Here is a 26302-nt window from a genome sequence, read left to right as displayed (position 1 = left end):
TCAGTTGAATAGTTGACAAACCATTGCCCATTTGTGGAAAATAGACTATTTTGAAAATGTGCTTTAAGCGTGTGTATTTGACTTCTATGTGTGACGTTTCAACAGCATTAGGATGAGTGATATATCTCAGCGATATCCCGGATGTTGACAGAGGTTGGAATTCATATTCAGTTTACTCAAATATGACACTCCGCTGTATCAACATGATGTATGATGGAGTTGTGGAGTTTTCACACCTCCTTGCTCACTGGCGTGAGCGTACATGTTATAATATAAACGGAATCGTATAGCAGAGATTTCTTATGACAATGGGAAGCGTTTTGTCGCTTGCATTTACTACAGTAGAATAAAGTAAGGATAAACTGGCCGGTGCACACGTGATTTGACACCAGTCCATCGGCGACGGGTACGCACTAGTGAAATGTATGCTAGCATGCACAATGCCAGAAACATTCGCATGGTAAGGTGTAAATGCTGAAAGGACATTGTTGTCGACGTTGTCCACATGGGATTGACGTTAAAACTAGGGCATCTGATTGGTTCCAGATGAGGTGAAATGGAGTTTAAGTTCGCGTTCAAGGTTATTGCACTTACATTACGTGGGTGTGTGTTTGTATGTGTGTCTGTGACATACCACAAATACCCCACTCAAACACTGTATACTGACTCCGACACGACTAGTCCTTGTTTACCCCCTTAACGCTGAGCGCCAGGCAAGGTAACAACAAGTAACATCTTTTAATGTCTTTTGTATGACGCGAACTTCCGCTCTCCCGGCAGACGTTTTATCCACTAGATCACGGAGGCGGTCGATTGGGTGAAGAAACATTAATAGACATAAATTATTTTGAAACGTTCGTTATGTCGCAATAGATTCTGACGTTAGTCCATTGTGATGTTTAAATGGTCCAACTAAAAACAAAGTACTTACGGAAATGAAAAAAACCCTGTTTTCGATCTCAGATTTTAAATAAATGCAGTTAATATACAAAATATATAAATATTCAAACAACTCAATTAGTACTAATTGGGCCTTGGCACAAATACAGCGTATCAAAGGTTTTTATGTCTTTTTACACGTAAAAGTGTGTAAAAATATCAACAAAACAGACTATTGTGAAACTGAGCATAACCAGGTGTTAGTATATTAAGATGAATGTCCATGACCTATGACACCTTGACGACAGGTGAAAACAGGTGCTTGAAACCCACGTTCATGTGATTTGTCAGTGGTTAGGGATTTGTGAGTGGCATTGTGGGATAGTGAATCATCGTCAAAATGTCAGAACGTAAAAGTAACATATTCCCTTCTCAAACAACAACTTACGTGTCATTATTATTATGTACATAAACATAGCTGTTAAATTTATTGTTGCTTTGATAACTTTTTACAGGCTAATTTGCATAATGCCTATAGCCTGTTTCTGCCATGTCAATTTGGACTTAGTTTTATTTTTGAATGTTGAAAGTGCCTACAAACTACCTCCTGTAAAGTACATTTTGTATTGAGCACTGAGATAAAACTAGCAAATCCAGACTAGTACTTTTCCAGTTGTTTTGTTATTTCTTATTTACATCTACGTAATGCTTTGTGTCGATCCAGCAAAACATTTTTTTTCCTTTCCATGAGTACTTTAGGGTTTCTTTAGGAATTTACAGTGAGTACATTCTAAATTTAAATGGCATAACAAGTAATAAATTACTTTCTCGACAAGGATACAGAAAAGTTATGTCTTGTTAAATGATGCCATGTTTCAGCAGAGATAAGTTAAATGATTACATCGCTTGTAACAGTATTGTGGAGCTTAGGGTGCCATTTAGAAATTTACGACATACACCCTTCAAAAAAAGAAACGCACAGGTAGATTTTTAGTAAATTTATTGTACCTAATAAAGTCGATATATTTAATTTAATATCATAGATACAAATATGAAGTTTTGGAGCTCGATAACCACATGTGGTCGGTGTACAAAGGCATTGAAAACTGTTCATTGTCATGTCACATAAGGCCACAATGTTGCGCTGAACTCAGTATCTCGTGTGACCGCCCCGGGCAGCAATCACGGCTCTGCATCTCCTCAGCAATGACTAGATAAGTGTACGAATTCTGTCCTAAGGAATTCTGCGCCATTCTGCTTGTAACGCGTTGGCCAGTTGTGGGAGTGTCTGCGGCGTGTTCTGACGTTGACGTACACGTCGATCGAGTTCATCCCAGAGGTGTTCGATTGTGTTGAGACGCAGCGTTTGTCGAATATCAGGCCACCAACATTTTCCAATAACATATATACAATTTATATACCGGATTTTTTGTGTAGTCAGGTTCAACGAACTACATACTACCTGTGCGTTTCTTTTTGTGAAGAGTGTACGCAAAATATTCAAGCACGGATATGGAACTGACAGATCAAGGAGAAAACTAGGGGCCCCTAGCAACCCTAGCAACCTATGGATCAGATTCCTCAAAGCAGAATGCAGTGCCTTACACTACCGGGCAGCAATTGCCCTCCTTTATTAACCCTTGAGTGATAATTCCTAATTGCATGGCAGAAGTACGCAGTGCCCAAACCTGCTCTAGTTTTCACATCCTGTTCTTTGCATGCCACATTGCATTTGCCGTGAGGTGTATGTTCTGAAAATATCTTAGTTAATAGCCAATAGTAATTATTCAGTCAGAAGGTAGATTACACCGTCACGCTTTTATTTAATAAATCAATAGTCTCTGACAGACACTCGCGTCGAGTCAAGAAGAAGTGGTGACAGAACTTTATTATCTGTATATCATATTTTCACAAATATCAATTGATATGTCTCCTCACGTTAGCGATCTCAAGGTCTGTCAATTATATTTGGTTTAGCTTCACATTTTGCCAATAAATATCGACGTTTCCTGAACAGAAGACAATATTCAATTTACGACCACCATTCCTTTCATACATCTAGGTCTGCGAGAACGCGAACTTCCTAATCATAATGATTGTACTTTCCTCACTGACGACATCCCGGTAAACGTTGTAGCAAACAGACTTTACACCAGCTTCTCGGAGAGAACCTAATTGCCAGCAGGCTGGTTATCTGTGATCGATCAGTGTGGAACCTGTTTACCATGGAACGCTGGGCTGTGTGTTAGGTGTCGATCACAGCTATACCTATATATTATATAAGTCCTACAAAGGGATACCATGGACTTTTTATCAACGTTTAACTTGTGCGACATGGAGCTTGCACGAGAAATTCATATTATAGCTTGTGTCTACTACACATACAAAATCAATTATTTCTTCTCATCATAAAGTTGCTTGAAGGATGGGATCTTCTGCTTGAAGGATGGGATCTTCTGCTTGAGGTCTTGATTGGTATCATCACACAGTACTATTAACCTAAAGATTTCTGGAAGAAGTACTTGAAGATGATGTTTGATCGCAATCCCGTTTCTTGATGTTGTTTACACTAACAGTTGTTGGAAGGTTGAACAATGGGACCAACGGTTTGGTTGGTTGCTTATGTGACCTTGACTTAAACATGAGTTGACTGCTGGCTCTGTCCCAGGAAACACCTTGTTCGTTAAGCGGTAGCTAAACCGATTGGTGAGACGGAACACTAGCCAGCTCTACTTCTGTAATTAATAGAATTAGTGTATTGGAAAATGTTCGATTTCTGTTATCCATACCGGGATGCCTACATCTTACTCATGCATATGCAAATGGATTTGTCAGTTAAGGAGAATTAGACCTATACACAGGTGACTTTACCGTGAGACATAGAAGGAACCATAGGCACATTCTGTAGTAGAGTACTTCGCCATGGGAGATACAACCTATACCGAAGGCGGTGCATCTTCCGCCTCCTTCAACGCCTCGACCAAAATATTGGAGAGCCCAATGGCAAGTTTATTGACTTCGCCTGAAAGGACAGTTGTCACTGGATACCTTATTTTCATAGGTAAGCAATTTGTACTTGCTTTCTTTTGTATATACTTTCTTTGTGTCTTTATTTAAAAAAGTACAGTGTGCTAATTATGTTTCCTAAATATTTCCTCTTTTTCTGCTGTTTATGAAATACTATTTTCATGTATTGTTTCTGTACAATATATAAAATGACGACAATATCATGTATTCGAGACACGTAACTGTTCTATCTCACACCGCCTCCACAACTTGTTGCAACCTAAAGGTATAATATCCATTAACATATAAAATTATATCATTCATTTCTCGTTGTATTTCTCATTGTGGCCATGTATTAAATGACCCGTGAATATCCAGGATAGAATAGGTCTTCAGCAACTCATGCTTGCTGTAAAAGGCGACTATGCTTGTCGTAAGAGGCGACTAACGGGATCGGGTGGACAGGCTCGCTGACTTGGTTGATGCATGTCATTGATCTCAATTAAGTGGATCGATGCTCATGATATTAATCACTGGGTTGTCTGGTCCAGACTCGATTATTTACAGACCGCTGTCATAAGGCTGGAATATTGCTGAGTGCGGCGTTAAACAACAAACCAACCAACCAACCATGAATAAAATATTGTTGTATCTTAAATCATGCCATTGGAACATAAAAATGACACGAAAGGCTAAAAAATCACAGACAACTTCCTGACAGAAGAAGTCACATTTGTAGACATGTATTATTATTATTATGCACATGTCATGTTTGACAATATGGCAAAGGAGCAATGAAATGTATAAACGATCTCCAGAAGCCCTTTTCTAAATGATCTCTAAATAAAGACACTTTCCTTACAGCACTAATCTTCTAACACATGCTGTCTTTCACGTGTGCTAGGTCAAACATATTATTCCATAGAGCACATGATACCATATTAATTATAAGTGCAAGTAGGGTACAATAACCAATACGATCCAATCACATTATAACGGCAATGTCGACTGAAAGGGATGGTGGGGTAACTTGGTCCGTCACGCAGACAACCCGAGTTCGATTCCGCACATGTGTAAAGTCCATTCCGGGTACCCCCGCCTTGACATTGCAGGAATGTTTCTAAAAGTGGGGTTACACCCAACTCACTCACCTTCTCCCAAGCCCTCTAAATCACATGGGCCTCTCAGGTCCCATGCTTGTTGTAAGAGCCGAATAAATGGGAATCGACATTGTGACTTGGCTGTTGCATGTCATATTGGACCATTAACCATAGTTTCAGTCACTGGTTTATGTGGTCCAGACTTGCTATTATACAGAAGATTGGCACCAGTGGTATTCAATCACATATACAAACGTTGTTGGACGTTCTACATATTCAGGTTTAGTTCTCCTGAAACACATTCTCGATTCACCTCAATGATTATGAAGTGTTACATATAGAAAACCCTTTTACTGAAAATGCTTTGTAAAACATTTATCGTCAACCATAGTACATATGTCATATGGTTGCATTCAAGACTCCATGTATGTCACATTAATAAATTCCAATGGGACGTTTAAAGAAAATATGAGAATGTTTTTGCATCAAATGCAGTAAATACTTGGGTTGAAAACAAAATGTCTCAAGAAACCAGTTGGTAGAAATATACTTGCAGTTAATGTTATAAACTGTAGCTTGTACACTCGTTGACACTGAACTACAATATGGCATTCTATTGTGAATCGATCTACATGACCTATCTTAAATTGAAGCATTTCATCAATCTTAAACATATGCCATTTCAGTGCGAATCGCGAGTATTTGTCTTCATTAGACAGAGTAGTATTGGACGTTGGCTCCGCTCTCTAGAGAACAACAGCTATGAGGGAGTTAGTTGGGCTTAACGCTGCTATAGGTAGTATTTTAGTGTAACATCAAGTCGTGGTACCTAGGTGTGGGAAGAAAGCCGAATCGATGCAGGCCTTATATGTTAAACACTTGTATGAAACCAGCGAACAAATGGATGGTGCTTAGAAAATCGAGAATCATAATCAGGACGAATCTGTAGTGGTAGACGAAATGAGGTCAATATATACGTTACAGCGCCATCACCGTCTACCTATATGCCGTGTTAAATGAGAAAGGCATATTTTCATATCAATTGTTGAATAGGCATTACCTAGAAGTTGACGGATGACACAGTGGACACAATTTATGGGTAAAAACGTCTTTATTGCTGTATTAAAGAAGTTGTTTTCCATAAATTGTGTCTACTTTGTTTTCATATCAAGTTTAATAGAACCTTGAGAGAGGTTGACATGGTATGTCAGGACGACCCCAATCCCATGTCTTCCTGAAGTTCGTCAGAATTGGATAATTACGAATTATAAAACAATATATATAGAGAATCTCACCCGAGTGTCTTTTGATATCAAATATATGAACACGAGTTGATAATAGTGGAAAAATTCCGAGGCTTGCCGAGAATTTTTGCCACTTTTATCAACGAGTGTTGATATATTTGATATCAAAAGACACGAGGGTGAGATTTTATTTATCATCCAACATTATTCGTTCAACTTTTCCAATTTGTAGACAGTAATTAGGAATGTCTTCAGTGTAAAAAGTACTGCAAACAGCTTCAGTAGCAGAGCCATTAGTGATGTCATTTGATTGTGACGTCATGTTAACCAGTGACATCACAATGGTCTGCAAAGCATTGTGATGTAATTTCATTGCAGCGATATCTACAGTGTAGATATCACTTGATCTCATCCCAGCGATATCTCCTGTGGGAGCCAGTTTTTTTATGATAAAATGTGATCCTTGGTTAGCCTGGTGGGATGGGGTTGGCCTGGCTGATTATATGAAAGCGACAAAACCCAAAAGGTTATATTGTAGAGCTGTGGAGGACATTTCCAATCTTGAAGCATCAGTGACAAAACTGATGTGCGATGCAATTAATTATTTTGACATGTTCACGTGTTTTAAAGGTGAACAGTTGATTTGCCTTTGCATGTGTTTGTGACGGGTGCCACCGGTTGGGCAGGATATATTCACCTTTTCGCAAAACAGTTGCTATCATCACTTTTCGATAGTGATTCATAAACACATGCTCATGAGAATTCCGAGTCGTACAATCGACTGTGGTTTTACCAGCTATTTCTTATGAATATCGAAAGGGTTTTGTCGCGTTTATTCAAGAATTTCCGATGACAATTTTATTTTGTCGATAAAATCTCCACCGCCACACCCGGATTATCAAATGGTCGGATCGTAAGATACGACTTCAACCTCACAAAAGCATTTAATTTATTAATTATAGTAAATGGATTAACCGTTATTTCCGTTACACTACGCAGGAAGCGGCGCTCATATCGCATTGATTCTGTGTCACAGGTGAAACATCAATAGCATGGTAGGTTCAATGATTCTGGCTTGTAGCATTTAGTACAATAAACTAATCGTGCAATTATGCAATAGTCAGTACACCGTTATCTGGCTTCACCATATCTTGTGTGTGGATCACATCGGCAAACTGTATTTCTTTTCATTCACGTCATAGAATTCCATGTAAAAATCGTGACTTGTAAAATCAACATAAGATACATATTAAAAGATGTTTAGAAACGCTCTTCAGCTAGGTTACAAAGTCGAGGGCATTCTGCCAGAATGTCCTTGGTCTGGATACTAGCAACTGAGTTTTTCTGTCTTTCCTCTAATTGAAGAAAACATAATAACAATTGTCGAGTATGTATGACATTGTGTTGATGATGCAGTGTGTGCGAGAGGGGAATGCCAAATGCGCTCAATACATGTTGAGTGAGTGAGTGAGTTTGGTTTAACGCCGCTTTTAACAGTTTTCCAGTTATATCGCGGCATGTCAGCTTAATGTGGGGGAAAAGCCCGAAGTGATGCAGGTCTCAGACGTTTACTACCTCGGTGAAACCCACAAGCACGGGCATGGTGCTGACAAACCTAGAAACCTAATCGGGGCGAACCGGAATTCGAACCCACAATCATAGGTTTCTGGCGTGCCCAAAGGACGCAACTCTGCACAGCGAATCGCGGCGCCTTAGACGACTGGGCCATCCGTGCCCCCTCAATACATGTTGAGTTCACGTACGGACTTTTTGACATCCATGACAAAGTCAAATTACAATTTCAGTAGTTTACGATAACTTATATGTGAACATTAAGGTTATTGTTGTTGTTTTCAACATCGGAATAAAAGCGACAAGAAAATTTTCTTAACCACAAGAGTTCTTTGTGTCATTGTGTCTAAATCACGAGCATGTGTCTATGAATCACACTTAGTGATGACAGGAGTTCGCGATATATGGTACCACCATGTACCTGTATGTCGAAGTGTTAAATGAGAGAGGCTTCTTTTGATATCAAATTTTGGTTTGGTTTGGTTTGTTGTTTTACGCCGCACTCAGCAATATTCCATATATATGACGGCGGTCTGTAAAATAATCGAGTCTGGACCAGGCAATCCAGTGATTGACATCATGAGCATCGATCCACGCAATTGGGATCGATGACATGCATCAACCAAATCAGCGAGCCTGACCACCCGATCCCGTTAGTCGCCTTTTACGACAAGCATAGTCACCTTTTACGGCAAGCATGGGTTGCTGAAGACCTATTCTACCCCGGAATCTTCTGATATCAAGTATAATAGAACCAAACATCAAAGCTGATTGCATGGGATGTCATGACGACCCAAATCCCATGTCTTCGTGAAGTTGAAACAGTATAAAACTGAACTTAATATGACCCAAGGCCTGGTGATTCTTAGTTTATTGATAATCCATGGTACGATTTTAACTATATGTTGTACATGTAGTTATGAATCACAATCACATAGTAATGATACCAGGTGTTCGCGAAAAGGTGGACTTCTCTTGCGGTATCGGTGACTCGGCCATCAGTATCAGATAAACTAACCTGACATACATCCTCACGTTGTAAGCCTGAGCTGAGGCATTACGTTTGCATTTTGCATCTGGTTATTGTATTTCCAGAAAAAACTGGAAAATCCCCATAACTCAGGATCACACACAAATATTGCAAAAACAAAAGTAATAAATTCGGTTCCACGCCTATGACAATAGACAGATAATTACAAACGTAGGCTTACCATGATGTGTCAACATTTCGTGCATACATACATACATACATATATATATATATATATATATATATATATATATATATATATATATATATATATATATATATATATATATATATATATATATATATATATATATATGTATGTAAATATCATGTATATGAGCCAGCAACCTTCATACGAAATGTAACTGTAATACTGTTCAAAGCTGCGTTAAACCCAACCAACTTACTCATACGAAAGACTGTAGTTGAACACGATGTCGTGCATTAAAAATCACACCTTCAACGACCGCTACTTACTTTCCATCAGATATACTGGTTGATTGCAACATAACGTGCAGAGGCCGTACGATGAACCCGTAAGAAAATAAAAAAAGGAAGCATATTCGTGACACAGACTCACATTTTGACCTGCAGCATTCTTGCTGGTTAACCTCTTTGTGAAAAGGGACTGTGACATTAAAATACAGTGCTACAAATTTCACCGTGTTATAAGTCACCTTATCATAATTTTCGATAATTTCACTGTATTAGTATTTCAAGTTATTATTTGATTTCTTGTGGGGTATATACGGTAAGCCAAAGCTTTACTGGTTTCAAATGTATTAAAAAAGGAAATGTCATTTATGTACGACTATTAATTTTTCAAGGAGCTACTTTTGCTTTGAGGACATTGCATCTGTCACAGATAATCGTTAATATTGAAACACCTCATAGCGCTGTAATTCTCTTGGACATTTATATGACTGATGAAGACGTTTGATGCCCAGACGGCCTATCTCTGTGTAATAGAAAGTGACATAAATTCAGGAATAATATGAAATGACAGTGTCATTTATCTCAATTAAAGCTCTTTCTTAACGGTGAGTTAGTTTTACGACACAATATATACGAAAGCAATGACATTACAGCACTTGAGATGAAAGATTTATCATGAAAACAATGGCAAAAATCAGAAATACATAAATATTTGACGATGTCTCACGTTCAAAGTCAATTTGTCGCTATTAACGCTCAGCTATTTGCTAGACAATGACAAACTACGAGATCGGGTCGAGATTGAATGAACGATATTGACATTCTAAAGCAGTATGATTTGAAAGCATCAAACTGATATCCCTCCATTTAGGTAGAATATGTTCGCTTTTTATATATGAGGCCGCTGGTATCGTGAATCTTCTCTATGTCTGAAACAGATATAAGAACAGTAATAAGTACCTACGCAGGTGAATGATGAAGTAGCATATTACATTGTACATTCTGACTCTGATGCTATGTTACATCACCCAAAGATCATGACCTACAGTTTGATCCCGTAGTAATTCCATGGTAAATTGGTCCCAGCAGCCTATGTTGGTCGTACAAGGCGAATTTTGGAAAAGAGTGGTCAGACTTGGCTGACAGTGTGTAACGGCGTGGACTAGGTGACTTGGCTGACAGTGTGTAATGGCGTGGACTAGGTGGCTAGGTGACTTTGCTGACAATGTGTAACGGCGTGGACTAGGTGACATGGCTGACAGTGTGTAACGACGTGGACTAGGTGACTAGGTGACTTGGCTGACAGTGTGTAACGGCGTGGACTAGATGACATGGCTGACAGTGTGTAACGACGTGGACTAGGTGACTAGGTGACTTGGCTGACAGTGTGTAACGGCGTGGACTAGGTGACTAGGTGACTTGGCTGACAGTGTGTAACGGCGTGGACTAGGTGACTAGGTGACTTTGCTGACAATGTGTAACGGCGTGGACTAGGTAACTTGGCTGACAATGTGTAACGGCGTGGACTAGGTGACTAGGTGACTTTGCTGACAGTGTGTAACGGCGTGGACTAGGTGACTAGGTGACTTTGCTGACAGTGTGTAACGGCGTGGACTAGGTGACTTGGCTGACAATGTGTAACGGCGTGGACTAGGTGACTAGGTGACTTTGCTGACAATGTGTAACGGCGTGGACTAGGTGACTAGGTGACTTGGCTGACAATGTGTAACGGCGTGGACTAGGTGACTTGGCTGACAGTGTGTAACGGCGTGGACTAGGTGACTAGGTGACTAGGCTGACAGTGTGTAACGGCGTGGACTAGGTGACTAGGTGACTTTGGCTGACAATGTGTAACGGCGTGGACTAGGTGACTTTGCTGACAATGTGTAACGGTGTGGACTAGGTGACTAGGTGACTTGGCTGACAGTGTGTAACGGCGTGGACTAGGTGACTGGGTGACTTGGCTGACAGTGTGTAACGGCGTGGACTAGGTGACTAGGTGACTTGGCTGACAGTGTGTAACGGCGTGGACTAGGTGACTAGGTGACTTGGCTGACAGTGTAACGGCGTGGACTAGGTGACTTGGCTGACAGTGTGTAACGGCGTGGACTAGGTGACTTGGCTGACAGTGTGTAACGGCGTGGACTAGGTGACTAGGTGACTTTGCTGACAATGTGTAACGGCGTGGACTAGGTGACTTGGCTGACAGTGTGTAACGGCGTGGACTAGGTGACTAGGTGACTTTGCTGACAGTGTGTAACGGCGTGGACTAGGTGACTAGGTGACTTGGCTGACAGTGTGTAACGGCGTGGACTAGGTGACTTGGCTGACAGTGTGTAACGGCGTGGACTAGGTGACTTGGCTGACAGTGTGTAACGGCGTGGACTAGGTGACTAGGTGACTTTGCTGACAGTGTGTAACGGCGTGGACTAGGTGACTTGGCTGACAGTGTGTAACGGCGTGGACTAGGTGACTTGGCTGACAATGTGTAACGGCGTGGACTAGGTGACTAGGTGACTTGGCTGACAGTGTGTAACGGCGTGGACTAGGTGACAAGGTGACTTGGCTGACAATGTGTAACGGCGTGGACTAGGTAACTTGGCTGACAGTGTGTAACGGCGTGGACTAGGTGACTAGGTGACTTTGCTGACAGTGTGTAACGGCGTGGACTAGGTGACTTGGCTGACAGTGTGTAACGGCGTGGACTAGGTGACTTGGCTGACAATGTGTAACGGCGTGGACTAGGTGACTAGGTGACTTGGCTGACAGTGTGTAACGGCGTGGACTAGGTGACTAGGTGACTTTGCTGACAATGTGTAACGGCGTGGACTAGGTGACTTGGCTGACAGTGTGTAACGGCGTGGACTAGGTGACTAGGTGACTTTGCTGACAGTGTGTAACGGCGTGGACTAGGTGACTAGGTGACTTGGCTGACAGTGTGTAACGGCGTGGACTAGGTGACTAGGTGACTTTGCTGACAGTGTGTAACGGCGTGGACTAGGTGACTTGGCTGACAGTGTGTAACGGCGTGGACTAGGTGACTAGGTGACTTTGCTGACAGTGTGTAACGGCGTGGACTAGGTGACTTGGCTGACAATGTGTAACGGCGTGGACTAGGTGACTAGGTGACTTTGCTGACAGTTCGTAACGGCGTGGACTAGGTGACCAGGTGACTTGGCTGACAATGTGTAACGGCGTGACAACACATTTGTGTCCCCGCCGTGATATTGCTGGAATATTGCTAAAACCCTACTTACTCACTCACTTACTCAGAAAACACACTATTAGTCATGGAGCAATGAAAGAAACTCTTTCTTTGTAACCAAACGCAGTAACAAATCGATAATGAGATAGTATGCATTCCGAAATGGTATAAATACATCCTTCAAGCTGTATAAAGAATGCATTTATTAGCGAACTACCGCCGAAATTGTGCCGTGTCCTATCTATCTTTCACCATGATGTTATTGTATATTCTCCAAAGAGTTCAGCAGTGTATGCCATGTGAATGGATGGTATTAGAGTCCGTTGTTCTTTACTTGTCTTATCCGAATAACTTCCTTTTATTCGTGAGTGTCCCTATTATCTTCATTATTAAACCATATTCGAGCTACAGTGATTAAATGGAAAGATTTCCTGAATAAATCATGACCTAGCTACACCTTCACAAAGTCATTATCCTCTCCAGGGAGAATAGAAGCCTTCAAATGTTGGTGGCGATCGTATTATTGATCCGTCCATAGTAGTACAATAGGTCATTAACAACAGTCCAATCAATGCTTCACATCAATAATGTATGTCTCAGTCGTGATTGTGAGTTTGATCTTATAAATGGTGTAAAAATTATGTACTCGAAGAACACTATCTTTTGGCAAGCGTGTCGAAATTTGTATATTTGTACACTATACTCTGTGCAGATCACTCAAGTTGGAACAACATTGTCTTTTCTGCCATTAATGTTCTGGTTTAATGTATAAGAGCAGAATTATTGATGTGTCAGACCATTTCAAGCTAATGATATGAACAGTCGGATTATTTTCCTTCAGAACCCACGTTCAAGAACGAAGTTTTCGAATAATGAGTTTTAAATTCACTGCTGATAGTAATGTAAAAATAAAAAAGTACCAGTAATTAAAATATGTTTGTCGTAATTCGCTGTTCATCTATATCAATCTATATGTAACACTTGTATCGCCTAGGCCTAGAGCTTCAGCAATTACTTGCATTCGGGCACTCGTGTGTAGATAGATCAACAATACAATCAGGTTTGGTATTAGGTCAATGGTATCTCTTACTTGAACTTTCCAATGGTCAACTAATGCTCTATGTCGAGCAATATTCCTCCAGTCTTTGGAGTCTACATTTCATAACTTGTTATGTAAGTATCAATCCAGCATTCTCTTTCTTCGACGATTTCAAAGAGCGTCATACGACTTTTGCTCTGAAGTCTTTTATATTGAAATCAAAAGCAGTGAAAGGTCATTCTTCCGGGCCTATAGTTTAATTTAACGGCAAACTTGTCTCCCCAAATACGGTTATAGTTCCACTTTCAGCTCCATTAATCACACTGATTTGTATTTCTTAAACTGTCCAAAATATAAGATACATATCAAGAGATTAAACTGAAGAAGGAGCGTACAATTAAACGGTATATTCATGCTTGTCGTAAGAGGCGACTAACGGGATCGGGTGGTCAGGTTCGCTGACTTGGTTGATGCATGCATGTCATCGATCCCAATTGCGTGGATTGATGCTCATGATCACTGGCTTGTCTGGTCAAGACTAGATTATTTACAGACCGCCTTCACATAGCTGGAATATCGCTGAGTGCGGCGTTAAATAACAAACAAACAAACAAACATCATGTAGAGATGTGTCTTCTTACATTAAATATGTTTTAGAAACTGCAACAAAAACAAGAGAACTTGAAGTAGAAGGAGGGACATTAATGATAAAAAGTAGGTCCACGCACACATCTATTCGGTTACCAAGCAATGTCTTCCAGGCGAAAAGGTCAGATATTATGAGTTTAAGGGGGAAAGGTGGTATAGCGACAACGGTGGCTTGACATCAATGTCCTGGCTTCATCCATAATTAATGTCTTGCGTCAGGGATGGGAAAATGTTAATCACAGTCTGCCGGTTAAATGTATGTCACGTGGGAACTATAGGTAAAAGTAGGTAATTTAACTTGTGTTAAGAAAGAACGTGTGCTAAGAAAGAACTCGTGAACGGGAAAGTGTGTATTAAGTGCATGAGCCTCGTCACTTCAAATGTGAACATTCCGAAATTACACGTGATGTAAGTGTGTTGGGGCTTTACGGAAACAATGCGTTACATGTGTGAATGACAGAGAAGTGATCTCACGAAAATCATATAAAAGTAATGTTAACACATGTCAATAGCAAGTATCAGTATCTTCTTATCTATAATTAGTTTCCATAAGTTTCATAAGCCCGTTTAAACCTATACGGAACTCTTACGGTTTTACATGATGCACATAATAAACCATAATAAACAAAACAATAGATGTAAAGGATGACCTTGACCTTCAATGACCTATTCCAGACGAGGTGACATGGCTTTCAATGATTATGGAAATGATTTCTTTTGCTTTCATTCATAATATTACTCTGCTCGTGAAATGAAACGTGAATAAAGGAAATTGATAACATTGCGATGTCACGTCACGAAATTCAAGATGGTCGTAAAAAGTATTTGGAAACATAACTTCGCGCAGTATCATCATCCATTATGCACGAGAGAGTAATCATTATGTTATTGCGTTCATTATATTTATCACGTTTTATTCTTGTGGAAAATCTCATTTACTCACACACTCACTGCTTATTGCTAATAACCCGTCTGAAGTTCAGATACCAGTACATGCACACACACACACACACACACACACACACACACACACACACACACACACACACACACACACACACACACACACACACACACACACAAACAAAACACACACAAACAAAACACACACAAACAAAACACACACACACACACAAACAATTATAATATACAAACACAAACACACATAAACACAAACACACACAAGCACGCACAAAGATCGACAAATCGCAAATCGCAAAGATCTATGAAGAACGAAGCGTGGTTTATTTCACGATAAAACATTGTTCTATCATGATGTCATTTCTGGTGATTTGAATATGCGCTCGCAACGTGATGACGTCATATATTGGACGACGTTATTTTTAAGTATCTCGTCAGTTGTTCCCCATAAATGTATCTGGGGTACACAGATAAACGCACTGACCGAACGATCGCATCCAAAAGTGGGAGAGATATGACAATCGGTATTAGGAGGAAAGGTACAGATAACCGACGTGACGATTGTGAGAATGTGAGGGAAATGCCACCTGTTCGTAAAATGGACTTGTCCGACATTTACGAAGTCGCATTCTATTCAGGAAGTCAAAATTATTAAAATTTGGGTACATATTTTCAAGCTTGTACTATTTTATGAACATCGTTAAAGAGGCTCCAGTACATTATGTTGATATCTCATATAAGAAGTATGTGTGTGTGTGTGTGATAGTGTCTTATGTGTGTGATAGTGTCTTATGTGTGTGATAGTGTCTTATGTGTGTGCGATTGTGGACACGATCACCATGCACATGCAATATGTTATTGTGACAGGAATCAGTATTCTTAGTTCAAATGACATAAATAGCATCATGTCATAAGAAATACCTCAGTGTCTGTGAAATGAAACTCTGCTTGACCTTTAAAGCAATATATAGTTTCATAACCTGAGACTAAACGGCAAAACCAAACTAAATAAGGAACATATGAAACACGGAAGACGTATTTCCTGTTAGAATATTCTCAGTGGTGCAGAGATATATTTAATGTGTTTTTGATGTCATTTATACTTTGATTCAGAAACGCGGCATGTTAAGCACCATGATCCTACTGAGCGTGTGACAGTGGGAAGAAGATGTGTCAAGTTGTATGAATGAAGATCCCATTACAGTGTTTATCTCAACGAATACTGCTTATACAAAACTATGACGTGCCATGGGACTAAAATATCCCCTAGCAACACGAACCTCCGTCACATACAAGGGCGTAATGGCTTTCAATACGTACATAAGGTCCTAATCTAATCTATTTCGGTGTATAATCTCTACAGTGTCATTGTCAATGTCAATGCCAGAGCTGATTGACGTCACGATGGGATGGTGTGTAGGATTAGTTGCATAAGAGCAATGTTAAGGTGATATGTGAACTTTGCAGCTATTTTCCGTAAAAGCTAGCTAAAATCACTCTGTAGCTGTACGGTCTGAAACGATATAATCTATATTTAGTTTCTCACGGCTTCGGTAGTTAGCAGGGGAAGTAGGTGTACAGCTATTACTAAGACAGGAAATAAACAAATACATAAAACATGCTCTCGAACTAATATATTTTTGTCGAAATTTCGACAGCTGTATCTTTATATTTTATTAACTTTTCGCAAGAGTGACATGAAGGAGAATGCGAAATGTAATAGATAGGTCTAGAGACGTGGGTGAGACACCACTGTTCTTACCACTATATGAGTGATGGATTACGGAGTTGCGAGAGGTAATGGGTATTGATCAGAAAAGGATCAATATGCAGCATTTCTTCCAAAAAAGAAAATATGTTAGTTATTTGTTAGTTTGTTATTTAACGCCGCACTCAGTAATATTCCATCTATATGACGGCGGTCTGTAAATAATCGAGTCTGGACCAGACAACCCAGTGACTGACATCATGAAAATCGATCCACGCAATTGGGATAAGATGACATGCATCAACCATATCAGCTAGTCTGACCACCCGATCCCGTTATAATTAGTCGCCTCTTACGACTAGCATAGTCGCCTTTTACGGCAAGCATGGGTTGATGATCATGAAGACCTATTCTACCCCTGATCTTCATGGGTCAGAACATTTTTACATGTACTTCTTGTTAAAGAATAATTCTTCATACATGTCAAGTTTGTAGTTGTTTTCTTTAACAAGAAAAATTGTACATGGACTTCTTTAGTAAAGAAAACAAATACAAACTTGACATGTATGAAGAATTATTTTAAATAATTAAACGGTACAGTAGATCACCTTGGAGAACGAATGGACGAACATAATATGGAAAGTATTCATGTGTAGTTCATGTGACAATTATCGCAAGAGCCTAAAATAAGCGATTTTATTAGGTTCTATCATATTAGAACAATAACGGTACCACAGGTCATGTTATTTCTTGTGTACAGTTGCGTCCCTTAGTCGTACCAGACACCTATGATCGCGAGTTCGATATACAGACACGGCCTAACAGGCAGGCACGGCAATTCTTTTTCACTAGCCGACAGTTTCGAGTTTGTTCGCTCTGTAAATGCATACTTCTTTTTAAAATGTGACTAAATATATTTTCGTGGAATAGTACTTGTGGTCTATTTATACTATGCCAGTCGCCCTTGCATTACTTAATTATAAGTCACTGACTATCAACATTCCATTTCTGCAAAATAATAAAGCGTTTAAACAAAGGTACATTGTATATACATTCCGAGCGATAAAACATCGTCCACAGAGCTGTATGACAAGAGGGTGATAAAGGGAAATATATTGCTGAGTCCCGCAATTGTACCAACTAATCCCTGCCTCAAACATTTACCATAATCCTTTATACAATCAAAGAATGACTGTGTTTATCTTAACAGAAAGTATTGGAGACAAGTGGAATTAATACCATGTGGTGTTACGTGTTGATTCCCAAATTGAACAAAATATGTTGATCCAAAAATCTGTACGTAAAAGAATTTAGTGTGAGTTCACCGTATGAAGAAACCTTTTTGTTCCCCCAAATCCTTGAATATGTGGTTTGTTTTGTACCTACATGTACTTTCAAGGAAAGAAATAGTAGTCTTGAAGACTTCAGCGGAGCATATTTAGGCTCAGTCAAACATGTGTTTTTCCCCTCTTCATTAAGTAAAGGATGGCTATATAGCTATGTGGCCGCAGAAGAGGCTTGACGTGGACACATGTTACATCTTAACACCCACTTCATTTTGTATTAATATGAACTACCGACCTCCAAATGCTACTTTAACTCATAAATATATTCATCCTCCCTCAAATTAATCTCTATTTGTAAGTCCACAAGGGACGTAGTAGAAGGAACAAGACTTCCAGGCAAGATGATAACTAGCCATTGAAAGCGTGAGACGTGTGTCCGTCCTATCTTGGCACCGTGTCAATTTATTTTCTGCGTTCGGCAGTGTATCTGATATTGCGTCGAAATTTAAGTCAATATATGAATCCTTTTTCGTCCATCACTTCTTAATAACATGACAATGAACTGTTTATGAAGGTTCAAAGATTTCACCATATATACATGCGTGTATTCAGAAGCGTATGAATATAAACTGACAATGCTAGAGAATAACCAGTCTAGATTATCCACAGAAACAGATTCCATTGGGCGTAAAGGGCAAAATAGCTGTGAAAATTGGATGGACCACTAAAAATCAGTCATGACACCAGGTGTTTGCGAAAAGGGTACAACACTCTTCACTGATGCCAAAGAGACAAATAATGTACTTAATATTGCACAGTATACATTAATGTGGTTTTCATACTGTTGTTTTTGTTTCCACGTGAATACATCTGTCCAAAATATCCACTTCAGTATTCACAAGGAGATGTTGGTGAATAACACTGCATCCACAGAGGATGCCAAGGTACAGCATATAGTCAACAGTTCTTTTCTTTTTTACAGCGTATTACAACATTTCTGCACCTGCAGGGTAACTTGTGGAAACCAGTTAACCACTGTAAATATTACAAATTGGATATAGCCTAACTTCTGTCTATGAATACTATCATAATCTCATTCGCCAATATATATTTGTGTTCAAAATTATCATCAGTAACAAAGCGGTTGTTCAACAGTGAATATTACCGTGGCAGTACGTGGGTACAATCCTAGTCGTAGTCGATTCATGACTCATGCTCTACTTGTACTGAACTATACGATCAATGGTACGATCTAGGACAATCCACAAATATGTAAGTTCCTAATAAATTCTAGATCCATTTGTCGATTTTAACAACTCCTGAAGGGCCCAATATTAGTATATATTGTAGACTCCAAGGTTTTTAATGTTTTTAACAGTGTTCCACCAAGATTTTAGTATGGTAAGAATTAACAGAACATCGTCCAAAATTTTAACTTTTATGTTATAGTTTCCTTGAGATTCTCAAAAAGGACATGAAACCCCGACATTACATATATCTTCTATTGTATAAAAAAGCTCAATTTCTTATGATAAATGTTGATTTTGTTAAGCCACAGGGGTTGATATACCACCTGACAATTTCATAAGCTTAATGGTATACATTGTTTCACCTTGAACATTTCAATGAACAGTCGCAATTGCTTGAGAGTGAACCAGTTCCTGAACAAAATGGCTTCAGGGACCATATTCTCACATGACGCCTCCACCGGCAGGATAAAAATGCGAACAGAAATATGAGATTTTATTTTCTTTTAATTATATAGATATGGGTATTAAAACCACGTTGTCATCATCATCATCATCATCATCATCATCATGACCTCGACGGAGCATGGCAAGGTCAAACATATATTGCTTTCAAACGAATTTTTCGCCTTCACCAGCCTTTAGCAATTTGCAAAACAGTGAAAGCATAGTTAACATGTAATACTTTTTTCCACAACTAACTAACACAAAAATTATATTCATTTGAGGCAATCATATACTGAAAAAGGCATACAATGCTTTTCTTCTTTCTTCAAAACCTCACATCAATGGTTCACACAATCCGGGACCTTGAGGCGACGACGTCATCACCAAAGTAGGGGATCTACCATTTGATATTCATGGGGAGGGGTGACCAGTGAAAAGACAACGTGTTTAAACGATTCAGAAAATAATTCTCCAGGGGTTTACAGTTGACAGAAAAATATGTACGTCGTGAAGCAATGACAGCAACAAATATCTCTTATACAACTCCTAGCCTCAGCGTAGGATGTTGAAAGCTTAATATATATGTACGTGTAGGCGTCATAGATTAATACTAGGAAACTAAATGTAGCGTAAAGCCAATACAATCGTGACTCACCTGTCAAGAAAGTATCTATTTGTATCGAATGTATTGAAGCTTTGGTACATTAATAGAACATGAAAACACTTTGGTTTGACTGAAGCCTACAAACAAATCACTAATCTCATATGAAGTATCTCAACATAATCTTGTCGGTGGCAATGTCAATGTCACGATCAGATGTGGATGGCGTGAACAGAAGATAAATTACTTGAAAAACAACCTGGGAAATCCTGTGAGGCTTCTACCCAACGCTCATTCTTGAAATAAATAATTTCTCCGACACATGCTGATGTGACCCTCGATGTAAAAACAGTGTCAACAGAATTAAGTGCTGCTAAAACAGGAAGTTGGGTTACACGATCATGAAAAGGACGAAAACATTTTGTTTTGATCACTATCATAAGATATGCATAGTGGTTGATTGTGCTTGATGTATCGAACGTGGGAAACATTTCAATCGCATTCACAACGCTCGACGGTAAACCACACCTTGGTTTCTTAAGTGACTTGCGTTTTTTTGCAAAAGTTTGTCGCTAGTACAACTGAAAAAATGTGATAGACAATAGATTATCGATCATCAATTATTTGATAAGATTGAACATGCATTATGCTGGATGTTTCCCCTGTTATCGACGGAAGCGTCCGAAAAGCCATATTGTGAATGAAATAGAGGGTTTTGTTCAACATAATTGTATTGGCGGGCTTGTCGATGAAAACATGGTTTGCATGTTATCAATTTAGCCAATGTATCAGACATACTTTATATTACATGTTCGTATTTCAAGCAGAATGAAAAGGACGTGTTCAGAGAAAACAAGTGACATCACCTTTTACACAAACGCGTATGCAACTCAGTAACACATAGCACTAAACTGTCTCATGCTGATAGATATTGTTTGTTTCTTCGGCATCCACGTTAACAACATATATTGCTTGGTGGTTGGTTGTTTGTTTGTTGTTTAACGCCGCACGCAGCAACACTCCAGCTATATGACGGCGGTCTGTAAGTAATCGAGACTGGACCAGACAATCCAGTGATTGATAACATGAGCATCGATCCATGCAATTAGGTTACGATGACATACATCAACCAAATCAGTGAGCCGGAGACTGGGTCGTCTCTTACGACAAGTATTGTCGCCTTTTACGGCAAGTATAGGTTGCTGAAGAGATACTTCACCCCGGATCTTCACGGGTCTTTGTGGTAGTAGTATTGATGGGAAAAGGTTTGTGAATAGAGGCTTTTTTTCTTCTCAACCTATGTCATACTGTATATTCCAGCACAGGTCATCTGTAAATTACAAATGACATTTCAATAGATTCTACTGTGAAATGTTTAGTTTCATATAGCCTGATATAATGGTCTGGCAGTATTTCGAATTTGTTGGGGCAATGGAAATTTACCTCTCGATTTCTGTGCGTTCATGAACATTGGTATACATTGATTATATTACACAATTAGCCTTAAAGGTAAATCATTATGTGACAAATGCCAAATAGAACAAGAAATGACGTTTCTCGTTAAGTGTGGCGTTGTAGTATATAGCGTGGAATATCAAATATTTAGTGTTTTTACGAATCCACCAGGTATTAATCTCACTTGTCTCAAATAATTTCTAAGAAAGCAAGGAAAAGCCTTCCTTCGTTGTTTTAAGGATATGGTTAATCGATGCAACTGGGTGGCACATTTGCCACACGATAGATCATGATGAAACGTCGCTCTTGGCGATATTCCAAAAAGAGCTCATATCGGGAACCTACATACAAGCATACTTTATCCAGTATAAGGTCAATAACCCCCAGCTATACAGTATACAGTACTGGCCTTGAATGAAAGTACACGATCCTAGCATAATATCAGTTTGTAAATATTTGTTCAATGATTTTCCTATGTTATTTCTACCGGTGGGTTAGGATACAGTCATCTTTATCATCTGGTATCACCAATGCTTATGTTATAGTCGCAGAATGAACTCTGCTTTCAGCAGAGATATCTTATGAGTATGGAAATAATTTTGACTCTTTCATTTACATCCTACACACAGGAACATATGTAAAACAGTATTTACACCTATAAGTACATAAACTGTACAAGTGGCTCATCTGTTTTGAATTACCTTCATTCCATGTGATGTTTCTTAAGGGAGTCACATTGAAAAAGGTTTTTATACAAAATCTACATTTGCATGCACATGTACGATGACAGATTTAAACGTTGAAACGTTATACACCATGAAATGTGCTATAACCACACAGTGCGGCACTTCATTGGAAAACCCCGTGAAGATCAGTGTTAGAATAACTCTTGCTTGTCGTAAGATGCGACTAACGAGATCGGGTGGTAAGGATCGCTGACTTGGTTGATGCATGTCATCGTGTCCAAATTGCGTGGATCGATACTCATGACATCAATCACTGGATGGTCTGGTCCAGACTTGATTATTTACAGACCGCCGTCACATAGCTAAAATATTGCTAAAGTGTGGCGGTAAACATCAAACAAACTAAATTGGACAGCTTTTTAATCAATATGATGATGGATCAGGAGCGGAATATATTTTACAATGATTCATAACTTAAGGTTTTATGAATTTGCCATTTCCATTTTGTTTAAATTATGTTTATGCCCAGGATACGGGAATGAATACGCCATTGTCTCTGATGTTTTGTCGTACACGTTAGACGGTTATCGGGTCGCATCTTTACACCCCCAGAGAAGAGTGGGGGCAGGTTGACACGCGAGTTACAATGTAATATCCCAAGTTGACATTTTTCAGAACAGTACGGTATGTGTTGTATGTACATGATCTTGAGACCATTTTCAACCTGTTTCTCGGAGTCATGTATGCTTTTAAGATCAGTAACTGAGAAGAGCATGCAATGACATTCTTCTTTTCCAAAACCTTACTTCAAAAGTTCACTTTATTCCAGCCTAAGGGCTACGACGTTCTTATCAAAGACATGGTGGTATTCCTTTTGTCAGACGTGCAGACATTGGAATATGATGCTTTCGTGATCAGTCAACATCGAGCAGCAGTAAGGAAGTCATTAGCAACACCTAGTACGTGGAAGCCATCCTAGTTACTTAACCTATTTTAGGAAACAAATGTGTATGAATACTCTTCTTTGAAACAAAGATCAAGATAATTCGTATAAGAACGTATGTAGCTAAGTGTTTAATATACACGTCGGCGCCGTAAATAAAGAAGCGAAAATAGCCAGTAAACTCATTTATTCAGCAAATATCTAATTAAGGCGGATGTTTATATAAGCTTTAATATATTTATAGAATCGAAGACCGCTTTGATGTCTTATATACATCAAAAGAATCTTGTCTGTTTCAATGTTAACATCATGATCAGATGTGCATGGTGTTGACAGTAGAGATCAATTACTTGCATAACATACTGCTTAGAAAATCTCTTATATTAGCTTCTTTGCAGATAAACAACTTCTCTAACACAATTAGATGTGTCCTTCGACAAGTTAATGTAGTATCAATTAGAGGCAGTTCGAGGGGCATAATTGTTGCTGAAACAGAAAGATGTGCTAAACAATACTGGAAAGAGGGCAAAACCAGTGAGTATTCCGGGTAAAAGGTCCCTAGCACCCTCTTTGTCGAAAGAGGCGACTGAAAAGATCGGTGGTTAGGCACGGTGACTTGGTTGATTGCATACCTTCGTATCCCAATTGCCTTGATCGATGCTCATGATGTTACATGTAAACACTTTAGTACGGCGTTACACAACGACAATCAAAAAGGCAAAAACATTTTGTTTTGATGACAATATAATTGTTATATCACCAGTTAAGTTAAGTTGTTTGTCATGTTCGATGTATCGAAACAGGAAATCATACAACGCTAACACGCCCTTAGGAAACCTTTAGAAGGTCACCACACCTTGTATTATTATGTAGATTACTGTTAAGTTGCAAAAGACATTTGTAGGGTATTATAATTGAAGTATATAAAACTGCTGTTTATGAAATAATTCAAAATGGTGTGGTCGTAGTGATGAAAAATAGAATATCCATATATTCACATATTTGATTATTTAAAGATATTGAACATGCATTATGCCATTTTCTGGCTATTTATTGTAGCGCAGTGAAAGAGTAAAATCGGCGATGACAACCGTATGAAATCTTGCAAATTTAGCTTCTTGAAGAAACATTGTTAAACATTGACAACAGTACACCACCGTCTACAAAATGTGTAAAGGGGACATAACGAATTTACCTGATGCAGTGTATTACGCAGCATGCGAATATGATTCTTTTATATTTATAGTGAAGAATAAAGTCGTTTTGTGCAAATATTTTCATGAAAGCAAAATCAACTCCATGTAACCGAATAAACAGGTTAAAAACTACCAGCATACAATCAGTATATTTCCACTAATGAATGTTTCAGTGACCAATATCCTGTAACTGTTGTTTTTTGTAAATGTAATACAGATACATGCATACACTTCAGTTATGTCAGTATTCGAAACCAGTTCATATGCAAAGTCACATAAAAGTTTGTCAGAAAACGAACAACTTCATGGATAACAACTTCTTGTAACGTGTCGATGTTGATGATTACACCATCATCAAGCTGGGGTGACTACTCCATCACCAGCATTACCTGCACCTACTTCAACTGGGGAGACGACAAACCATACCCATGATCTCTCCACGGGATCCCCCACTCCCCCATCCTTACGGAAATGTACATACAAGTAACCCATTTTGAAACAGAAACCTTCTCCAAATCCCCAATCCAACCCGTTTGCTGTCAGAGGAAGGTAGACGACACATTAGTCATCCTCAGAAAATACCAGGACCCAACTTCACTACTCCAGCACCTTAACGCCCAACACCCCCGAGTTAAGTTCACTATGGAGACATAGAACCTCCAACAACTCAGGCCCCAGCAACAAGATCCAAACCACCGTCTCCAGGAAACCTACCCATTCTGACCAGTACATTCACTTCAACTCTAACCACCACCCTTTAACTAAATCTGGCATCAACTCCACAGTGACCAAGCGAGCAAAGAACAGCTGCTCAAGTAACCTTGACCATGAACTTAGCAATCTGCAGCATGTCTTCACCGACCTCAACCAGTATCCTACCAAATTATCAGAAGCTACAGAAATCCGCCGCCACAAGCCTTTTACCAACAGCGATCAAGGGTATTATATCCCGTATATCTCTGAAGATCTAATCTACCGACAGACTCTTTTCAAATTAGTATCACGTCAGCTCGTTACAACTTCTTATCTTCACTGTTCCTCTAGTTTCATTACTTGTTATTGTTATTTGTTATTCTTGCTGTATATCTGGCTTCATCCAATTATCTTTTCTTTGTTCTCTTTTACCTGTTATTGTTAATGTTAATCTGCTGCTTATCACAAGATAGCATGTATAATACCTCTTATCCTCATTTAAAATGTATAACAACCAATTCCCAAACTATCTTTGTGATTTGATCCCAAACTTTGTCTCCGAAACTACAAACTATAATTTAAGAAACAGTTCTGAAATACAAGGAATTCATAGCCGTACTTCTTCTTACGCCAAATCATTTTTACCAGACACAATACACTTATGGAATGCTCTACCAAAGTCCAAAGAGTCAAGTAGTCTGTCAGAATTTAAAAACCTAATTACGAAAACCGAAAATAAGACTTATTTTGACCTTAGCTATGGCACTCGATTCTGTCAAATCGTTCACTGCCGCCTCAGACTCGGTTGTAGCAACCTAAACGCCGATAAGTATTATAACAGACATTTAATTGACAGTCCGTGTTGCTCCAGTGGATATCAGAGTGAAAACGCCCTACATTATTTTTTGTACTTGCTGTAACTTTACTCAGATAAGACTTAATATGCACTTTTACACTACCG

At 39.1% G+C, this 26302-nt stretch overlaps 1 protein-coding gene across 1 annotated transcript in view; it reads left to right on the top strand.

Annotated features, from left to right (window-relative positions):
• Nucleotides 1-3024: 3024 nt before the first annotated feature.
• LOC124152305 (visual pigment-like receptor peropsin) overlaps nucleotides 3025-26302 on the top strand; it is a 53926-nt gene continuing 30648 nt past the window's right edge. The window contains exon 1 of the mRNA XM_046525204.2: nucleotides 3025-3940. Coding sequence (XP_046381160.2) covers nucleotides 3802-3940 — 139 coding nt within the window. The 5' untranslated portion in view covers nucleotides 3025-3801. The remainder of the gene's footprint in view (nucleotides 3941-26302) is intronic.

This window comes from Haliotis rufescens, unplaced genomic scaffold (genome assembly GCF_023055435.1).
Source record: "Haliotis rufescens isolate VD_foot unplaced genomic scaffold, xgHalRufe1.0.p SCAF_11, whole genome shotgun sequence".
In the NCBI taxonomy this organism is placed as follows: domain Eukaryota; kingdom Metazoa; phylum Mollusca; class Gastropoda; order Lepetellida; family Haliotidae; genus Haliotis; species Haliotis rufescens.
The sequence above is the reverse complement of the archived record's forward strand: the minus strand, read 5'-3'. Positions and strand labels throughout refer to the sequence as shown.